Here is a 20,938-nt window from a genome sequence, read left to right as displayed (position 1 = left end):
CACAGACTGACTGCGTACCCTGTTATCTCACACAGAGACTGACTGCGTACCCCTTTATCTCACACACAGACTGACTGTGTACCCGTTATCTCACACACAGTCTGCGTACCCCGTTATCTCACACACAGACTGCGTACCCCGTTATCTCTCACACAGACTGACTGCGTACCCTGTTATCTCTCACACAGACCGACTGTGTACTTCGTTATCTCATACACAGACTGACTGCGTACCCTGTTATCTCACACACAGACTGACTGCGTACCCCGTTATCTCTCACACAGACTGACTGTGTACCCATTGTCTCTCACACAGACTGACTGCGTACCTCGTTGTCTCTCACACAAAAACTGACTGCGTAACTCGTTATCTTACACACAGACTGATTGCGTACCCCTTATCTCTCACACAGACTGCATACCTCGTTATCTCACACACAGACTGACTGTGTACCCTGTTAGTGATGAACTAAAACTCGTCACAGGTTCTTGGAGGGGCATACTTGCCAGCCTCTTGCCCTGTGACTATGGCCCCTGTAAGGAACTTTGGGTTAAAGACGCTCTATGATTGGGCGGGCGGGGCCGGACCGCCATGCTGCATAGTAGCATGGAAGAACAGCTCCCATAATTTTAAGACCTTTTGGTTCACAAATGCTGCAAAACCCCTATATGACACTGAGAAGAGACAGGTTAATGCACGGTGGGGTGCTGGTCCCGAAGTTCGGCCCGAACGTGGAAATATTAACGCTCTATGATTGCGGCCTATCCAGGTGGTGAGTGAGGTGGACGGCCGCTGCCCTGCTATCCTGCCTGCAACAAGCTGGACCCTTAGAACTTCAGAGACGCCGGCCCTGTTCCCCCCTTTGGACCAGTGGGTGTCAGCCCGGTCCACGCTGGTGCGCTGCTGTCGGCCTGGACGGTTGGTGGACTTACCCACATCGCAAGGTGGCTGCCGAACCTGCCACAAAACACAGGCAGGTGCTGGAGATGGCGGTCAATGTCTTCTGCACACAATTCTGGGCGATCCTACCTGATAGAAACATACAGATCAAGTGGCCCAGATCAGAACGCAGCTATCTGGCGCTGAGGCCCATTTATTGGATGACGCAGCTTCCATCATCAACGAGCCACTGGCTGAAGTGACCCCCACAACTGGGTTATACCTCTTCCTCTGCCGACCCTTGGCAACTTACCACCAGGGGAGAATCTGCTCCTGCATGAAATAGGCTCTACCACAGCATCAAGCGACAACCTACACCCGGAGTGGACTTGTGCCTGACACTTTCTGCCTCAAGCTGGCGTTACAAAAGCGGCAAAATGGCTCACACTGAGGAGACAGATCCGTGTCTGCATCTTGGGACTGTGATGGGGGTGAGATCCCTACCTGACCCTAACAGATCTGTAACATGGTCCATCTTTCCCTCCAGCTATTAACCTGTCTCGGGCTGTCTGTGGGGTTCAGGGGTCTATCCTTCATATGGCATGCTCTTAACAGTTTTTTCTATGCCATGTTTAACAGCTTTCTATAAGTAATGCCCAGATCTTCAACATGTTTTTCTAGCATACTTTAAAGGACCACTCTAGGCACCCAGACGACTTCAGCTTAATGAAGTGGTCTGGGTGCCAGGTACCTCTAGGATTAACCCTTTTTTTTATAAACATAGCAGTTTCAGAGAAACTGCTATGTTTATAATGAGGGTTAATCCAGCCTCCAAATCCTCTAGTGGCTGTCTCACTGACAGCCGCTAGAGGCGCTTGCGTGATTCTCACTGTGAAAATCACAGTGAGAGCACGCAAGCGTCCATAGGAAAGCATTATGAATGCTTTCCTATGCGACCGGCTGAATGCGAGCGCGGCTCCTGCCGCGCATGCGCATTCAGCCGATGACGTCGCGATCAAGATGGAGAGGAGGAGGAAAGCTCCCCGCCCGGCGCTGGAAAAAGAGGTAAGTTTAACCCCTTCCTCTCTCCAGAGCCCGGCGGGAGGGGGTCCCTGAGGGTGGGGGCACCCTCAGGGTACTCTAGTGCCAGGAAAACGAGTATGTTTTCCTGGCACTAGAGTGGTCCTTTAATATAAAAAAAATGTGCAGTCTATCTGAATGTCACTGTTCCAAAAACCTGTTTTATATATGCTTGTGAACGCTGTTGTGGCTTACCAAGCTTTCTGTTATCAATTGAACACCATAAATAAAGAATATATAAAAAAAAAAAAGACTCTGATTGGGCCTCTTGTATTATTATTATTATTATTATTATTGCAATTTATATAGCGCCAACAGATTCCGTAGCGCTTTACAATATTATGAGAGGGGATTTAACTCTAAATAGGACAATTACAAATAAACTTACAGGAACAATAGGTTGAAGAGGACCCTGCTCGATCGAGCTTACATTCTATAGGAGGTGGGGTGTAAAACACATTAGGACAGGAATTTGCAATCAAATAAGGTGGACTGCCCTTTAGGAGAGGGCAAGAGACAGGTATGTGAGGTATTGGTTAGTCTTGGAGGCCATAAGCTTTCCTAAAGAGATGTTTTTGCAAGACTAGGGGTGAGTCTGATGGCGGTAGGCAGGCTATTCCATAGGAAGGGAGCCGCCCGCGAGAAGTCCTGCAAGCGCGAGTTGGCCGTACGAGTGCGGACAACGGACAGGAGGTGGTCACGGGCAGAGCGGAGAGACCGAGAAGGGACATACCTATGGATCTGTGAGGAGATATAAGAGGGGCTAGAGTTGTTCAGTGCTTTATAGGTGTGAGTTAGTACCTTGAATTGACTCCTATAGCATATAGGAAGCCAATGTAAGGACTGGCAGAGGGGTGAGGTGTGAGAGAAACGACTAGAGAGGAAAATCAGTCTAGCAGCAGCGTTCATTACGGACTGTAGGGGTGCAGTACGGCTTTTGGGAAGACCAATCAGGAGAGGGTTACAGTAATCCATGCGGGAAATTACTAGAGCATGGACAAGCTCCTTGGTAGTATCTGGTGCAAGAAAGGGGCGGATGCGGGCTATGTTTTTAAGATGGAGTCTACAGGATTTGGCAACATGCTGGATGTGAGGCTCAAAGGTGAGACCAGAGTCAAGTATGACGCCAAGACAGCGCGCTTGCAAGGATGGACTGATGTTGGTACCACAAACTTGAAGGGAGAGCGAAAGAGGAGGATCAGTATTAGGAGGAGGAAAGACAAGGAGCTCAGTTTTTGATAGATTGAGTTTCAGAAAGCGGGAGGACATCCAGTCAGAGATGGAAGAAAGGCAAGCAGTGACACGTTGCAGGACGGCAGGGGAGAGGTCCGGGGAGGTAAGATATAGCTGGGTGTCATCAGCGTACAGGTGGTAGTGGAATCCAAAAGAGGTAATACGTTTGCAGAGAGACATTGTAAAGAGAAAATAGAAGGGGACCAAGGACGGAGCCTTGGGGGACTCCAACCGAGACAGGGCGAGGGGAGGAGGTATCATTAGAAAAGGAGACACTGAATGAGCGTTGGGAGAGATAACAGGCTCTGTTCGTGCAATTGGGACTATTTGGTTAGTTTATCGAACAGCCGCACGAACTGAAGACCACCCTGGAGCTTGTTAAGCTTAATTGATACATTATTGCAATTTCCACCGCAGTGGTCTAAGTGTTCGTTTGGGTGGCCGCAATTCCTATGGACGACCACTAGGTGGCGGCCATCTTGTTCGCATGGAAAAAAACGTGAATAGACTTCAGGGGGACTTAGCCGCGAATGCCCTGGAACTATTTTCGGCATGAAAACTTTGCGGTTCCCGTCGGTCCTCCAGCGGCACTTAGCTGCGATTCTATGGAACTATTTTCAGCTATGGGACCATGCCCGCAGTTGGTAAAAATTATGACTTCCTTAAAATTTCTGAACCTCTGAACTGATCTGGGTGATTTTTTGATATGTTGGTCACCCAGATCAGGACTATCAGGGGATTTAACTTTTATGGGGATTTTATGTTTTTGAAGGTATTTTTAGGGTTTTGTAAAAATGTTTGTTTTTTTGTGTTTGGAGATAATTGAGTTTAGTATAGTGTTTAACTCAATTATCTCCTAAGTAAAGGGGAAGGCTCATTCTTTGACTGAAGAAATGGTTTTATTAGAGTCCATACAGATGTTCAAACAGCTGCTAGATGCATACTTGCAAAAACAGAATATTCAAGGATATAATCTCTCAATGTAGGGTAATAACTGCTTGATCCAAGGATAAATCTGACTGCCATTCAGGGGTCAAGAAGGATTTTTTTTCCCTAGCTTGTTGACAAATTGTGCTTCAAACTGGGTTTTTTTGCCTTCTTTTGGATCAACAGCAAAAAACAAATGTGAGGAAGGCTAAACTCGATGGACGCAAGTCTCTTTTCAGCTATGTAACTATGTAACTATGTAACTCTGTTATTATTGGGTTGTCAGTTTGTGTGCCTGTCCCCATTAAGGTCCAGGGTGGTCTTTATGGGGACTGTCCTTTCATGCGGACTGTCATAAAAGGACAGTGTGGCTACCATTAAACCATTCCTGCTTAACCCTCAACACATAGCCTGGTCTCGTGATTGTAGGGAACCTGCTATACAGCTATACCACTAGCTCTTATAAGAGCTTCACAGCTATACTCTCTTGGAGGAGAGGCATTTCCACTGAATCCCTGGATCCTAGAGTTTGGTCCAGGACGGGAAGGGACGGCTAGACCCCAACCAACTGCGGCGGTTCGTGGGGTCTAAGATGCTTATGGTGTCCGGTGCGGTGCTTATGGTACTCAGAGTCAGCTAGGAAGCATCGATTGGCAGAGGTACCCAGTCAGGGTGCCAAGTGATCCGTTACACCGTTATCTCACACAGACTGACTGCGTACCCCGTTATCTCACACACAGACTGACTGCGTACCGCGTTATCTCATACACAGACTGACTGCGTACCCCGTTATATCTCACACAGACTAATTGTGTACCCTGTTTTCTCAACACAGACTGATTGCTAATTGTGTACCTGTATTTAATTTCAGCTCTATAAAAGATTTGATATTACTGACGGACCTTCTGACAGCATGGGGAGGGGGCGTGACTGGAATGTGGATCTGATCCCTAAATTTCTCATGGCAAACGGTGAGTAAGTTTAGTTAATGTGTGTGTGTGTGTACTATATAGCTCTGGGTGTATTTAAAGTGTCACTATATATCTCAGTGTGTATATAAAGTATCACTATATAGCTCTGGGTGTATATAAAGTGTCACTATATAGCTCTGGGTGTATATAAAGTGTCACTATATAGCTCAGTGTGTATATAAAGTATCACTATATAGCTCTGGGTGTAAATCGAGTATCACTATATAGCTCTAAGTGTATATGAAGTGTCACTATATAGCTCTGGGTGTATATAAAGTATCACTATATAGCTCTGGGTATATATAAAGTGTCACTATATAGCTCAGTGTGTATATGAAGTGTCACTATATAGCTCTGGGTGTATATAAAGTATCACTATATAGCTCAGTGTGTATATAAAGTATCACTATATAGCTCAGTGTGTATATAAAGTATCACTATATAGCTCAGTGTGTATATAAAGTGTCACTATATAGCTCTGGGTGTATATAAAGTGTCACTATATAGCTCTGGGTGTATATAAAGTATCACTATATAGCTCAGTGTGTATATAAAGTATCACTATATAGCTCAGTGTGTATATAAAGTATCACTATATAGCTCAGTGCGTATATAAAGTATCACTATATAGCTCTAAGTGTATATGAAGTGTCACTATATACAGTTGTAATCATAATTATTCAACCCCCATTGAAAATCTGTTTTTTTTGGTCAAGATTTACAGACTTTCAGCTGTTTGCAATGAACAAATCAATCAAAAGCTATTGAAATAGCATAACACAACAAATGCTTCAAGTGGGTTTCCCAAATTCAACTGGAAATGTAACTTATAATGACTTCTCCAGTCTCAAAATTATTCAAACCTGTAACGGACCATTTCAGCATAAAAGGGAATACAATCCGTTTAGGCAATAATCCCCTTTTCTCAGAAAGGCACAGCTACTGCAGAACATCAAAACTCCCGAATTGGATATAGGTGAATACATCAAACTCCCGAACTGCATACCAGGGAATAAGATAGCACCTTTCAAACTGGAACCTCACGAATAGCTGCTAGCAGATGAATAGGAAAAGCATACATCAGCTTACACTCCTAGCAATCAATCTCCAACAGCATACAGTGAATCCCCCCAAGGACGAGACAAGGCTCCGTGTTGAGGGTCAAGCAGTGGTCTCAGGTGATGGCACACCCAGCCTGGTTTTTATTACAAGTGTACACATACAGGCCACACCCAGGGGGAGGCATAAAATAACCAATAGTATCACGGGTGCAACCCACACATGCCCTCCCCTTAGTGTGACACATAATCCCATTATACATACAGTAAAAATACAGTTTCCACACATACTCTGTAACTTTAAAACCATACATCACATTCACATAAAAATACATATCATCAATCAATCCATTCAGGGGAACAACATATTAAAAAATGGCATGAATCAGACCAGGGGTTCAAAAGTTAGTAAAAGTATCTTTTGTTCCCCCTGGCTGGCAGAAAAAACATCCCCACAATGCATCCTGGTTTCCTCCCTTCTGCCCTGGAGATAATTGGAGAAGTAATCCAATTATCTCCCAGGTCAAAGACAAAACTCCATTACACATGTGGGGACCTAAATACAGGAATATGGTTTAAAATATATAAAGTCACTTTTATTACACCAAACACAGACATGTTACATATCCCCAGATAGCTCAGGTCTGGGTGCACATTATTAGGCGAATGGCACCCAGACCACACGAATACAGTTTAATCGCCATGGAGCCAAAGTCTTTAATCACACGAATAGGCTCCATGGCATAGCTATCTGGGTTACCACAGTTCACATAGAAATACCGAAGGTATGGCTGTTCAGCTACATCCTCACGAATGGGAACCAGGAGACGGACGGCTCAGCAGTGTTTGTGCAGATAAGTGTCCGTTTATAGTACCATAGTTTAGGTGCCGAACACTGTTTTTAAAGGGCCCAATATCCCAGGACCATAGTCCAAAGGCAGCAGGCGGGCAACCAGGCTCCTCCAATGCAATGTGGCGAGATTGGTCTCGTCACATCTCTCCCCCTTTCCAAAAAGACTAACAGGGTACCTGATCTCCTGCCGGTCAGTGCCCTTGTTAGTCCAGCAGCCCACCCACAAAGCAGAAAAAACAGTACAGCCCACCCAAAATAAATGGTTACTACACCTGGGTAGAGGAGAAACTTGTCCAGGTGCCTCACCACGGCTGTGTAGGGGACTGGTAGGCTGCCTTGGTGGGTTGCTGTGTGGGCAGAGACCAGCGGTACTCTGTCCTGGTGCCAGCACTACCACCGGAGTAGTCTGGTTGGAGCCTGGTTGCTGGAGACGGACTGTCTCCCCCTTGGATACACAGCTCTGTCGTGGGGGGGTAGGACCGACCATCCCTACCCCCTGTGTGGTAAGTGCAGAGACCCTGGTCCCATCTGCACCGGTGGGGGCCTTACAGTCTCCCCCTGGTACGTTAAGCTGTTGCTGGGGAGAGGGGGTAACAAGCTCCTCTCCCGATAGAACACTCTGCCGCTGGGGAATGGAGCCTGAGCTCTCTATTCCCTGCCCATTAATGATCCGCCGCTGGGGAGAGGTGGTAACAAGCTCCTCTCCCATACATACTTCCAGTCTTTGCGGAGGGAGACCGACTGTCTCTCCTCCCAATACAGAGTCCTGCTGCTGGGGAAAGGAGACTGGGCTCTCTATTCCCTGCTGGATATTCTGCCGCTGGGGACTGGAGACTGGGCTCCCAATTCCCTGCAATTCACACTGCCGCTGGGGAATGGAGACTGGGCTCCCAATTCCCAATAAATCACGCTGCTGCTGGGGGGTAGGACCAACTACCTCTGCCCCTGTAACTCAGCCTGCCGCTGGGGAATGGAGACTGGGCTCCCAATTCCCTGCAGGACCGGTGGAGAGACCTCGGTCCCATCTCTACCGGCCACCTGGGGTTCTTCCCAGTAAATCTCTACAATATCTTCCCAGCGGAAGGGGTCTGGATCTGGGTCTGTCACCTTACTGTCCTGCTGAGCCTTCCCAATGAAGTGGAAGAGATCTCGGTAGTTTTGCTCCAGTTCCCACTCCAGGGTTGCTAGGTGAGCCAGGTCTTGCTCTACCTCATGGGGGTCATCCCACTCATGCCTAGCCTCCCTCTCATAGAAAATGTCCTGCAGTCTGGTTTGCGCAGGGCTCCCGAAGCCAGGCTCTGCAAAGGACTCCCATAACAAGCCAGGACCATCAAATTCTTCTCCCTCTGGCTTGTCATGTTCGGCTGTCCAGGGTATATACTGTGCCATATACCACCAGAGCGCCTGGTAGGCATCCTCCAGCCATAGCTCCTGCCATACCCGGTGCTCTAGTTCCTTCACCCATCCCTTCAGGGGCTGCTCTCCCAGGAAGGGCATCCGCAGTGCCAGTCGTGTCTGCCATCGCTGCTCTTCACTGGGGAGACTCTTGCCCCGCTGGTACTGTACATTATCCAGGGCCTGGTACCAAATGCCTTTCCTCAATGCATCCCGGTCATCCATGTCACCCTCCTCGTATAACACTGCTGGTTCCATCCTGGTGCTGTCAGGGTCGCTGTACTCAGACATGCGTTGCCCTCAAATTGTAAATCCAAAGAAATGGTGTTCTGTAGCTGTCCTTCCGGCTGTAGGAACGATCCCACCGCTGACACCAATTGTAACGGACCGTTTCAGCATAAAAGGGAATAAAATCCGTTTAGGCGATAATCCCCTTTTCTCAGAAAGGCACAGCTACTGCAGAACATCAAAACTCCCGAATTGGATATAGGTGAATACATCAAACTCCCGAACTGCATACCAGGGAATAAGATAGCACCTTTCAAACTGGAACCTCACGAATAGCTGCTAGCAGACGAATAGGAAAAGCATACATCAGCTTACACTCCTAGCAGTCAATCCCCAACAGCATACAGTGAATCCCCCCAAGGACGAGACAAGGCTCCGTGTTGAGGGTCAAGCAGTGGTCTCAGGTGATGGCACACCCAGCCTGGTTTTTATTACAAGTGTACACATACAGGCCACACCCAGGGGGAGGCATAAAATAACCAATAGTATCACGGGTGCAACCCACACATCCCCTCCCCTTAGTGTGACACATAATCCCATTATACATACAGTAAAAATACAGTTTCCACACATACTCTGTAACTTTAAAACCATACATCACATTCACATAAAAATACATATCCTCAATCAATCCATTCAGGGGAACAACATATTAAAAAATGGCATGAATCAGACCAGGGGTTCAAAAGTTAGTAAAAGTATCTTTTGTTCCCCCTGGCTTGCAGAAAAAACATCCCCACAATGCATCCTGGTTTCCTCCCTTCTGCCCTGGAGATAATTGGAGAAGTAATCCGATTATCTCCCAGGTCAAAGACAAAACTCCATTACACATGTGGGGACCTAAATACAGGAATATGGTTTAAAATATATAAAGTCACTTTTATTACACCAAACACAGACATGTTACATATCCCCAGATAGCTCAGGTCTGGGTGCACATTATTAGGTGAATGGCACCCAGACCACACGAATACAGTTTAATCGCCATAGAGCCAAAGTCTTGAATCACACGAATAGGCTCCATGGCATAGCTATCTGGGTTACCACAGTTCACATAGAAATACCGAAGGTATGGCTGTTCAGCTACATCCTCACGAATGGGAACCAGGAGACGGACGGCTCAGCAGTGTTCGTGCAGATAAGTGTCCGTTTATAGTACCATAGTTTAGGTGCCGAACACTGTTTTTAAAGGGCCCAATATCCCAGGACCATAGTCCAAAGGCAGCAGGCGGGCAACCAGGCTCCTCCAATGCAATGTGGCGAGATTGGTCTCGTCACAAAACCCTTCATGGGAAACATCTTCAAGACTTAGTAAGGTACCCTTTTGCTGTTATGAACTGCTGCAAACAACATGCATTGCCAGACACCATGAGCAATGGCCTCCAGTTTAGTAATGTTCCTGGGTTTCCATGCTGCAACTGCCTTCTTCAAATCCCAAATTTTCTATGGGGCTCAAGTAAGGTGACTGTTATGGACACTGTAGAATTTTCCAGGACTAGTTCTGTAACCAAGCCTTAGTGGAGTTTGAGGTATACTTTAGATCAGCTCGCGTCTTGGGACCGCTAGTGTGCGGCCCAGATGCAGTCCGGGCTGCCGGAAGGCAGGGAGCCCTTTACATACTGTGCTCCTCCTGGACATCTCCCTTGTGCGCCTGGATATGATGTCATCCCAGCATCGGCATCACTGCTGGGCATGCGAGGGACCTGTGCTTGAAGAGCACAAAGATAGATCCCAGCCCAGCAGCAATCGCTAGCCATCAGGGACAGAGAATCCACTCCAGCCCTCCCAGAGCATGGTAGACAGTCTGGGTGGACCTCTTAAGTACTTGTGTATGTTTTATCAGTGATTTTGTTTTGTGGGGACCCGGGGGGTGGTCTGTGTATATGTCTGTGATTGTGGGTGTGTATATCTGTGATTATGTGTTTGTATGTATGTGATTGTGTGTATAGGTCTGTGATTTTATGTGTGTGGATCTGTGATAATGTGTGTATGTATGTGATTGTGTGTATAGGTTTGAGATTTTTAGGTGTGCGTGGATCTGTGATTGTGTGTGTGTACAGGGAGTGCAGAATTATTAGGCAAATGAGTATTTTGACCACATCATCCTCTTTATGCATGTTGTCTTACTCCAAGCTGTATAGGCTCGAAAGCCTACTACCAATTAAGCATATTAGGTGATGTGCATCTCTCTAATGAGAAGGGGTGTGGTCTAATGACATCAACACCCTATATCAGGTGTGCATAATTATTAGGCAACTTCCTTTCCTTTGGCAAAATGGGTCAAAAGAAGGACTTGACAGGCTCAGAAAAGTCAAAAATAGTGAGATATCTTGCAGAGGGATGCAGCACTCTTAAAATTGCAAAGCTTCTGAAGCGTGATCATCGAACAATCAAGCGTTTCATTCAAAATAGTCAACAGGGTCGCAAGAAGCGTGTGTAAAAACCAAGGCGCAAAATAACTGCCCATGAACTGAGAAAAGTCAAGCATGCAGCTGCCAAGATGCCACTTGCCACCAGTTTGGCCATATTTCAGAGCTGCAACATCACTGGAGTGCCCAAAAGCACAAGGTGTGCAATACTCAGAGACATGGCCAAGGTAAGAAAGGCTGAAAGACGACCACCACTGAACAAGACACACAAGCTGAAACGTCAAGACTGGGCCAAGAAATATCTCAAGACTGATTTTTCTAAGGTTTTATGGACTGATGAAATGAGAGTGAGTCTTGATGGGCCAGATGGATGGGCCCGTGGCTGGATTGGTAAAGGGCAGAGAGCTCCAGTCCGACTCAGAAGCCAGCAAGGTGGAGGTGGAGTACTGGTTTGGGCTGGTATCATCAAAGATGAGCTTGTGGGGCCTTTTCGGGTTGAGGATGGAGTCAAGCTCAACTCCCAGTCCTACTGCCAGTTTCTGGAAGACACCTTCTTCAAGCAGTGGTACAGGAAGAAGTCTGCATCCTTCAAGAAAAACATGATTTTCATGCAGGACAATGCTCCATCACACGCGTCCAAGTACTCCACAGCGTGGCTGGCAAGAAAGGGTATAAAAGAAGAAAATCTAATGACATGGCCTCCTTGTTCACCTGATCTGAACCCCATTGAGAACCTGTGGTCCATCATCAAATGTGAGATTTACAAGGAGGGAAAACAGTACACCTCTCTGAACAGTGTCTGGGAGGCTGTGGTTGCTTCTGCATGCAATGTTGATGGTGAACAGATCAAAACACTGACAGAATCCATGGATGGCAGGCTTTTGAGTGTCCTTGCAAAGAAAGGTGGCTATATTGGTCACTGATTTGTTTTTGTTTTGTTTTTGAATGTCAGAAATGTATATTTGTGAATGTTGAGATGTTATATTGGTTTCACTGGTAAAAATAAATAATTGAAATGGGTATATATTTGTTTTTTGTTAAGTTGCCTAATAATTATGCACAGTAATAGTCACCTGCACACACAGATATCCCCCTAAAATAGCTAAAACTAAAAACAAACTAAAAACTACTTCCAAAAATATTCAGCTTTGATATTAATGAGTTTTTTGGGTTCATTGAGAACATGGTTGTTGTTCAATAATAAAATGAATCCTCAAAAATACAACTTGCCTAATAATTCTGCACTCCCTGTATATATGTGATTGTGTGTATATCTGTGATGATGTGTTTGTATGTGATTGTGTGTATAGGTCTGTGATTGTGTGTGTCTGTGTGGGTCTGTAATTGTGTATGTTTGGATTGTGATTATATGTGTATGTATGTGATTGTGTGTATAGATCTGTCATTTTATGTGTGTGGATCTGTGATAATGTGTGTATGTATGTGATTGTGTGTATAGGTTTGAGATTTTTATGTGTGCGTGGATCTGTGATTTGTTTGTGTGTATTTCTGTGATTGTGTGTATATCTGTGATGATGTGTTTGTATGTGATTGTGTGTATAGGTCTGTGATTGTGTGTGTGTGGGTCTGTGATTGTGTGTATAAGTCTGTGAGTGTATGTATGTGACTGTGTGTATAGGTGTGTGATTTTGTGTGTCTGTGTGGGTCTGTAATTGTGTATGTTTGGATTGTGATTATGTGTGTATGTATGTGATTGTGTGTATAGATCTGTAATTTTATGTGTGTGTGGGTCTTTGATTATGTGTGTATGTATGTGATTGTGTGGATTGGTAGAGAAATATTCAGTTCCAGATGGTCTGCAGCTGCAGAGCCTCTCACCCTAAATATTGTCACCAAAATGACACTCCAGTGGTGTCTGGGGCTTAACCCCTATTTAATGTACGGAAAAATTTAGAAAATCCTCATTTAAAACAGAACAAAAAAACTGATTTAAATGTAGATATAATCTGGATATTAGTAGAAAGCTATTCACAGTAGTTAGCCTTTCTTGAAACCAAATAGTAGATGAGTCAGGGTGAGTACAAAAGCAAATTTGCTTTTCTCTGACTGAAAATTAACTCAAAAGAATCCCTTTTTGTTTAGGCTTTATTCAGAGTTGGCCAAGTAAGGGGGCATTCAAATGGTTAATTTGTAGTCTGATTAGCAAGGTAGAGGGAGAAAATATATTTTCTATAGTGAATGTTCAGTCCGGTATGTGAACATGATAGGTAGGAGGCTAGGCTGATGATAATCTTAGATGGTTGATATTTGCCTTCAAGCATATACTAAGTAGTTATGTAATGGCTGTAAGCAGCACTTGTTAAAAACTGGCTGAAAGATAATGCAGCATAGAAATAAGGTAAAGCCTCTCTCCCCGGTAAGCTTGCTAGACAGTCAGAGTATGAAAAAGAAAACGGAAACGTTGTGTGCTAATAAAATTCCATGCTTAGATGTGCATGGTATAATACACCAATATGATAGTGAGTGCCCTGTGAATTAAAAAAAGTTGCCCGACGCGCGTTTCGGTGCACTACATGTGCACCTTCGTCAGGGGTCACCGCAGTTTTTTGTTCTGTTTTGAATGAGGATATTCTACATTTCTCCTTGATTGTGTGGATTGGTGTGTGGATCTGAGATTGTATGTGTTTGTGATAGTGTGCGTATGTATGTGTTTGCATCTGTGTGTATGTATGTGATTGTGTGTGTGTAGCGGATACCATCTGGCTGTACCTCTCCTAGACAAACTGACCTGGAAAAATGATCTGTGAGCAATCACAGACATCCCCAAGCCGATCCGTGCTGGGTGCTTGTGGGCAAGGGGGAGCAGTGTAGCGGATACCATTTGGCTGTCCCTCACATTTTCATTTGGCAATAATATGTTCTTTTGTTTTCATTGTGTGCAAGCAAATTGTGACTAAGCATTCGTCTGGTTGTTCAGTAGAAAGCCCTGGAGACTAAAGTGAATCACCCCGTTCGACATACGAACAATCTACCGAACAACCAGACCACCCCTGAGAGAAGTGTGGCCCCAATTTACCTCCCCAGCCGTCTTTATTGCCATCTAATTAAAAAATGTATTTCCTGGGTGGCCTCCATTCGGCATACGAACACGTGGCGGTGGCCATCTTGCCATACGAACGCCCAGCGGTCGAGTGTCGAGTGTCTGGAACCCAAATCGGAAACTCGACCACGCGAACACCGCTGAGACCCCCAGACTTCCATCTCTGTGGGAGGAAACACACGAACGGCCTGACGTTCGGTAAAAAGAATCCCACAAACAATGGGATTCATACGAATACAAGCACAGCCCATTCTATTCAGTATGTTTGACTTTTATTCCACGAACAGAGGCCGACTGTTTTCGGCTACTGCCTCGTGTGCGGTCGGTTAAACAAACACATTCCCGAACCCCTGATCCGATCTGGGTGAGTTTTGAGTATGGGTGTAGGATTTAGGGGTGTATCTTATGTATTTGGGGTACATCCAGAAAATGGTGAAAAGTGTGGTTTGTAACCTGTATATGATTGGTTACTGTATAATTTTCTGTGGGTGTCTCCCTTGCATGGGAGAGATGCATAAAAGCAGGGTATGTGGCATTAAACATGAGTTCTGCTCCTGATACTGTGTGTCGTCCAGTTATTGGGAATGGTGGTGGGATATTCCTGGATTATTTACTACTGATGCTGTTTTTCCTGTGTTAAAGCGGCACTGTCATGCCGAATCCCGTTTTTTTTTTTTTTAACCCCCCTCCTGCCTTCACTACATCCAACTGACCCCTTAGTCAACATCAAATGCCCCTAAGCCCCCCACATTACCTATTTTTTATTCTTTATCTTCTGCCCCGATCTTTATTCAGGGCGCCGCCATCTTTGTGTGGGTAGGTGAAGTCCCTGTGGGACACGTCATCTGCCCACACTAGACAGACTGTGAGATTCCCGCACATGCCCAGTGAAACACCTGGACATGCGAACGGGAATTTCACCTATTCATTCATTCATCAGACAGATGAATGAATAGAAAAAATCAAACGAACAAACACCGAATATCAGTGTTCATTTGTTTGTTCGGTTTATTACAAGGAGGGAGCTACCAGCGTGCAGCTCCTTCCTTGTAATATGTAAAGACAGAAGCGGCAGGGAGCAGTGCTCCCCACCACTTAATAAGCCCCCCCAGGTCCCCCTCTCACTCTATGGGGGTCAATATGACCCCCATAATAGCATAAGGGAGATTAAAATCTCCCCAATGCCCCTACTCGCTATACCGCAAGTAGGGGCATGTCCACTAAACAGTGAGCAGCCTGTGGCTGCTCACTGTAAAAAAAAATGGTAATAAGGGGGGGGGACCTACTGTCCTCCCCCGCTGGCCCCCACTGCTGGGCGGCGGGTGGGGGCCATAATGGTAATGAGGGGGGGACCTACTGTCCTCCCCTCCCAGCTCCCACCCCTGGGCGGCGGGTGGGGGCCATAATGGTAATAAGGGGGGGGACCTACTGTCCTCCCCCCCGGCCCCCACCCCTGGGCGGCGGGTGGGGGCCATAATGGTAATAGGGGGGGGACTTACTGTTGTCCCCCCCGGCCCCCACCCCTGGGCGGCGGGTGGGGGCCATAATGATAATGGGGGGAGACCTACTTTCCTCCCCCCGCCCCCACCCCTGCGCGGCGGGTGGGGGCACTAAGTCAATTCCACCCCCCCATCAAGGTGACTAGGGGTCCCCAAGCCCCTAGTCACCCACCCCCCACCCAAATAAAAATGCCCCTACCTACCCCCCTCACCCTAAAAAATAGTGAGGGGGGAATAAAATTGCTAACCTGTAAAGTAAAATTAAACTTACCATTCAACGTCTTCTTTTTTCTAAAATCTTCATTTTTCAGCCCCAAAAAAGGCCAAATAAAAAACCATCATACCCGTCGAACTAAAAATAAAAAGAAAAAACCCGAGCGCAAAAAAAATAATCCATCTTCACCCATGGAGGGCTCCACGCAGACTGGGCTCCGCAGGGCGGGGCAAGGCTTATAAAGCCTTGCCCCGCCCTGCAATTAGGCTAAGAACACTCTGATTGGTGGTTTTAAGCCAATCAGAGTGCTCTTTGTCATTTTACAAGCGTGGGAAAGTTCTTTGGAATTTTCCCACGCTTGTAAAATGACACAGAGCACTGTGATTGGATGGCTTGAAATCCATCCAATCACAGTGCTCTGTGTCATTTTACACAGCGTGGGAAAGTTCTTTGGAATTTTCCCACGCTGTGTAAAATGACACAGAGCACTGTGATTGGATGGATTTCAAGCCATCCAATCACAGTGCTCTGTGTCATTTTACAAGCGTGGGACAGTTCTTTGGAATTTTCCCACGCTTGTAAAATGACACAGAGCACTGTGATTGGATGGATTTCAAGCCATCCAATCACAGTGCTCTGTGTCATTTTACACAGCGTGGGAAAGTTCTTTGGAATTTTCCCACGCTTGTAAAATGACACAGAGCACTGTGATTGGATGGCTTGAAATCCATCCAATCACAGTGCTCTGTGTCATTTTACACACTTTCCCACGCTGTGTAAAATGACACAGAGCACTGTGATTGGATGGATTTCCAGCCATCCAATCACAGTGCTCTGTGTCATTTTACAAGCGTGGGAAAGTTCTTTGGAATTTTCCCAGCTGTGTAAAATGACAAAGAGCACTCTGATTGGCTTAAACTCACCAAGCCTTCCCCCGCCCTGCGGAGCTCAGTCTGCACGGAGCCCTCCATGGGTGAAGATGGATTATTTTTTTTGCGCTCGGGTTTTTTATTTTATTTTTAGTTCGACGGGTATGATGGTTTTTTATTTGGCCTTTTTTGGGGCTGAAATATGAAGATTTTAGAAAAAAGAAGACGTTGAATGGTAAGTTTAATTTTACTTTACAGGTTAGCAATTTTATTCCCCCCTCACTATTTTTTAGAGTGAGGGGGGTCGGTAGGGGCATTTTTATTTGGGTGGGGGGTGGGTGACTAGGGGCTTGGGGACCCCTAGTCACCTTGATGGGGGGGTGGGGGGGGAATTGACTTAGTGCCCCCACCCGCCGCGCAGGGGAGGGGGCGGGGGGAGGACAGTAGGTCGTCCCCCCATTATCATTATGGCCCCCACCCGCCGCCCAGGGGTGGGGGCCGGGGTGGGGAGGACAGTAGGTCCCCCCCCCCTTATTACCATTATGGCCCCCACCCGCCGCCCAGGGGTGGGGGCCGGGGGGGAGGACAGTAGGTCCCCCCCCATTGTAAGTAATGGCCCCCACCCACCGCGCAGGGGTGGGGGCCGGGGGGGAGGACAGTAGGTCCCCCCCCCTTATTGTTTTATTAGGGCCCCCAGCCACCGCGCAGGGGTGGGGGCCAGGGGGGAGGACAGTAGGTCCCCCCCTTATTGTTTTATTAGGGCCCCCACCCAGCGCGCAGGGGTGGGGTCAGGGGGGAGGACAGTAGGTCCCCCCCTTATTGTTTTATTAGGGTCCCCACCCACCGCGCAGGGGTGGGGGCCGGGGGGGAGGACAGTAGGTCCCCCCCTTATTGTTTTATTAGGGCCCCCACCCACCGCGCAGGGGTGGGGGCCAGGGGGGGAGGACAGTAGGTCCCCGCCTTATTGTTTTATTAGGGCCCCCACCCACCGCGCAGGGGTAGGGGCCAGGGGGGGAGGACAGTAGGTCCCCCCCTTATTATTTTATTAGGGCCCCCACCCACTGCGCAGGGGTGGGGGCCAGGGGGGAGGACAGTAGTTCCCCCCATCTTTATTTAGGGCCCCCACCCACCGCGCAGGAGTGGGGGCAGGACACCAGCCGTGCAGGGGGGGAGGGGTTATTAGGTTTTTTGATTTTTTTACAGTGAGCAGCTATAGGCTGCTCACTGCTTACTACACATGCCCCTACTCGCAATATAGCGAATAGGGGCATATTATTTACTAATACTAAGTAATCTTTACTTAGTATTAGTAAATTTGGCTGAAAGACCAATTTAGGTCTTTCAGCCTTTTAGTAAATAGCTCCCTGATACCGTGGGAATTAGGGGGTTATCTACTAAGCGGCTGCAAGATGCAGCCGCGGCAATGAATAGGATCGGAGTTTCATTCATTAGAATGAAATTCCGATACGAACAAAGTACCGAATTGCATCCTAACACGAATGGAGAAACTCTTCTCATTTTGTTAGGATGCAATTCGGCAGTTTTGCCGGCGTTCTGTCTAAGTGACAGGACGTTCGGCAATACTGACAGGAAGCATTGTGGGAACAGGGGGGGAAGCTAGGGATCATGGGAAAATTGCTCTTACCAGCGGAAATGAAGCACACTTTGCTCCTCCGCTGGTCAGAGCTGGTCAAGAGGAGGAATCCTCCATAAGGCAAAGAGTCCCTACTTTGTCTTATGATTTTAAAGAAAACTAAAGAAGACAGGAAGAAAAGAATAACAGATCCCGAGAGAGGGGGAGAAGAGGAAGAGATTGAGGAAAGGTAAGTTCGGCATGACAGTGCCGCTTTAAACCCTTGTTCCTGAAATACTATTGGATTATTAGCGGAGAAAGCCTATGGGAAACGAGTGCTCCGCAACATTGTTTGGCAGCGGCGGGACCCACAAAGGAACAAGTACCAAGGAAAGCAGCAATACAAATTAATTGTGGATGGAGATTGACTACTCTGTTCTCAAGCGGTCCACGTTAAAAGACCTTCTGGAAGCAAGGGGTATTCCAGCAAGCTACAAGAAAAAGGCAGTGCTTGTCTCAGAAGTGATGGCGGAATACCGTATTAAGGGCGGTTCGGTTCCCAAACGGAGTGGTTCGGCAGACGAACAGGAACAATCAGAGTTTCAAAGACCGCTACAATTTAGGCTGTCACTTTATGGGGAAATTCCACCGGCGGACATAATCTCCAGAACAATGACTGAAGTTCAGGAGTTTGTGCTACGACAAAGAAACCAGCAAACCCCAGAAAGAAACCCAGCAATGACTACGATCCAAGAGGGTAAGCCTAAGATACTCTACCAGGCTTTCAAAAACAAAAATGTAGAGGCAGAGGAAGACATAGATGCATTCCTCCAGGACTTTGAAAGACTGTGTGCCCTACATAAAATCAGTGCAGAGGATTGGGTCCCCATCCTAGCAGGTCGGATAACCGAGAGAGCAGTGGAGGCGTATCGCACTGTACCCGACGAAGAAATTCGCAACTACAGTCGGGTAAAAGAAGTAATCTTGGCCCGGTATGCCATCACATCCGAGGCGTACTGGAGGCGGTTCAGGGAGCTGAGGAAGGCGGAAAAAGTCTTGCGCGTTGAATGGGCTTGTCGACTGCACCAGGCAGCCTTAGGATGGGTACGAGCTAACCAAGCACGGTCCATGGAGGACCTATTACAAATGTTATTGTTGGAGCAATTTTATGACGGGGTCCCAACAGATGTTCAGGAATGGGTAAGAGACCCCACGTCCCTCACCGAAGCGGCCAGGAAAGGTGATGACTATATGGATGCTTGCAGGCAACAGAAAACTGTGCCAGCCAGTACTGCAGTGGGGACTACCTACCCCACCAGCTCAGCTGCACCTCCTCGGCAGCTTCCACCACCCTAACCAGCCACCTCACAGCAGCGGTTCCGCCAGCCCAGCACTGTACAGTGCCACCAATGCCAAAAATGGGGCCAGTACAAAAGAGACTGCCCGCAACTTCGAGACAGAACCACATGGATCCGACCCGGTCCACCACCACCACCACAAGCAGCAGCGCATTATTATCAAACCGAAACACCAACACCATATGCTGCAACCGTACCCAACCCAGTAGTCGAACAATGGGAGGTACTACATGAGGTGGATCCACTCCAAGCAGATGCCGATAACCGCCAACACCATCGACAGGTCGTACACCTGGAGGGGAAGGCGGTGCAGGGACTACGCGATTCGGGAGCAACCATTACGCTGGTAAAGAGCCATCTTGTCCGCGAAGTAGCTAAGACCAACCGGACAGTGGCCATTAGGGTAGCTGGGGGAGCAGTATATCGGCTACATACAGCAAGGGTACATTTTAATTGGGGAGCGGGGTCTGGAAATGTGGAGGTGGGGTTGATGCCACAGTTCACAAACAAAACAAAACTCTTAAGAGTTTGAAAGGTGTCTAGGCGCTTCAAGTTCTTTAAAGGGTGTGTATAGCTACAGGTGTTCCCAATCACCTTAAAAATATACAAAACAAAACTGGTAATAGTAACACTACCACATCAATACAACACCCAATGTGGCACTTATAGATAATATATATAATAATACTTCCGAGCAATCCTGTCTTGTGGTAAAAAAAACAGCTTCCTCTCATAGAATCTACAAGAAATAAATTATACAGTACATAGTGAAACCTGTATGGTAACAATATAAAACAGGAAAATATGACGTTTTCACTCACAAGTGTAGAGGCCCATATAGCGGTTCTAGACATGATCAGGGAGGCAGGCTTAACGTTGAAGCCTGCCAAGTGTAATATAGGGATGGCCGAGGTCCAATAACTCGGACATAGAGTAGGCTGTGGGAAGCAAAAACCTTAGCCAGCGAAGGTAGAGGCCGTAGCCCAGTGGCCAAATCCCAGGACTAAGACGAGGCCCTCTAGACCTTATCTAGCTTTTTTACTATAGGAAGTTTGTCCCCAACTATAGCGCCCTGGCCAAGCCCCTTACTGACCTTACCCAAAAGAACCTTCCCCGCCAAGTAACCTGGACCACGGAGTGTGAGCAGGAATTCCAACAGTTGAAAAATGCACTTATAAATGCCCCTGTCTTGGCAGCTCCCAATCCAACTTAACGTTTTCTTGTTCACACAGACGCTTCTATATTTGGATTGGGGGCAGTACTGAGCCAAGTCGGGGCCAATGGCGGAGAACATCCCGTAGCTTACATCAG

The 20,938-nt window shown here is 47.1% G+C and overlaps 1 protein-coding gene across 2 annotated transcripts in view; it reads left to right on the top strand.

Moving 5' to 3' along the window:
• Positions 1-20,938, top strand: part of GDI1 (GDP dissociation inhibitor 1) — a 121,648-nt gene that overhangs the window by 45,851 nt on the left and 54,859 nt on the right. For both annotated transcript variants that reach the window (XM_063433177.1, XM_063433178.1), the window contains exon 3: positions 4,991-5,090. In XM_063433177.1, coding sequence (XP_063289247.1) covers positions 4,991-5,090 — 100 coding nt within the window. The remainder of the gene's footprint in view (positions 1-4,990; positions 5,091-20,938) is intronic.

The sequence above is a fragment of the Pelobates fuscus genome, chromosome 9, assembly GCF_036172605.1.
Source record: "Pelobates fuscus isolate aPelFus1 chromosome 9, aPelFus1.pri, whole genome shotgun sequence".
Taxonomy (NCBI): Eukaryota; Metazoa; Chordata; class Amphibia; order Anura; family Pelobatidae; genus Pelobates; species Pelobates fuscus.
The sequence above is the reverse complement of the archived record's forward strand: the minus strand, read 5'-3'. Positions and strand labels throughout refer to the sequence as shown.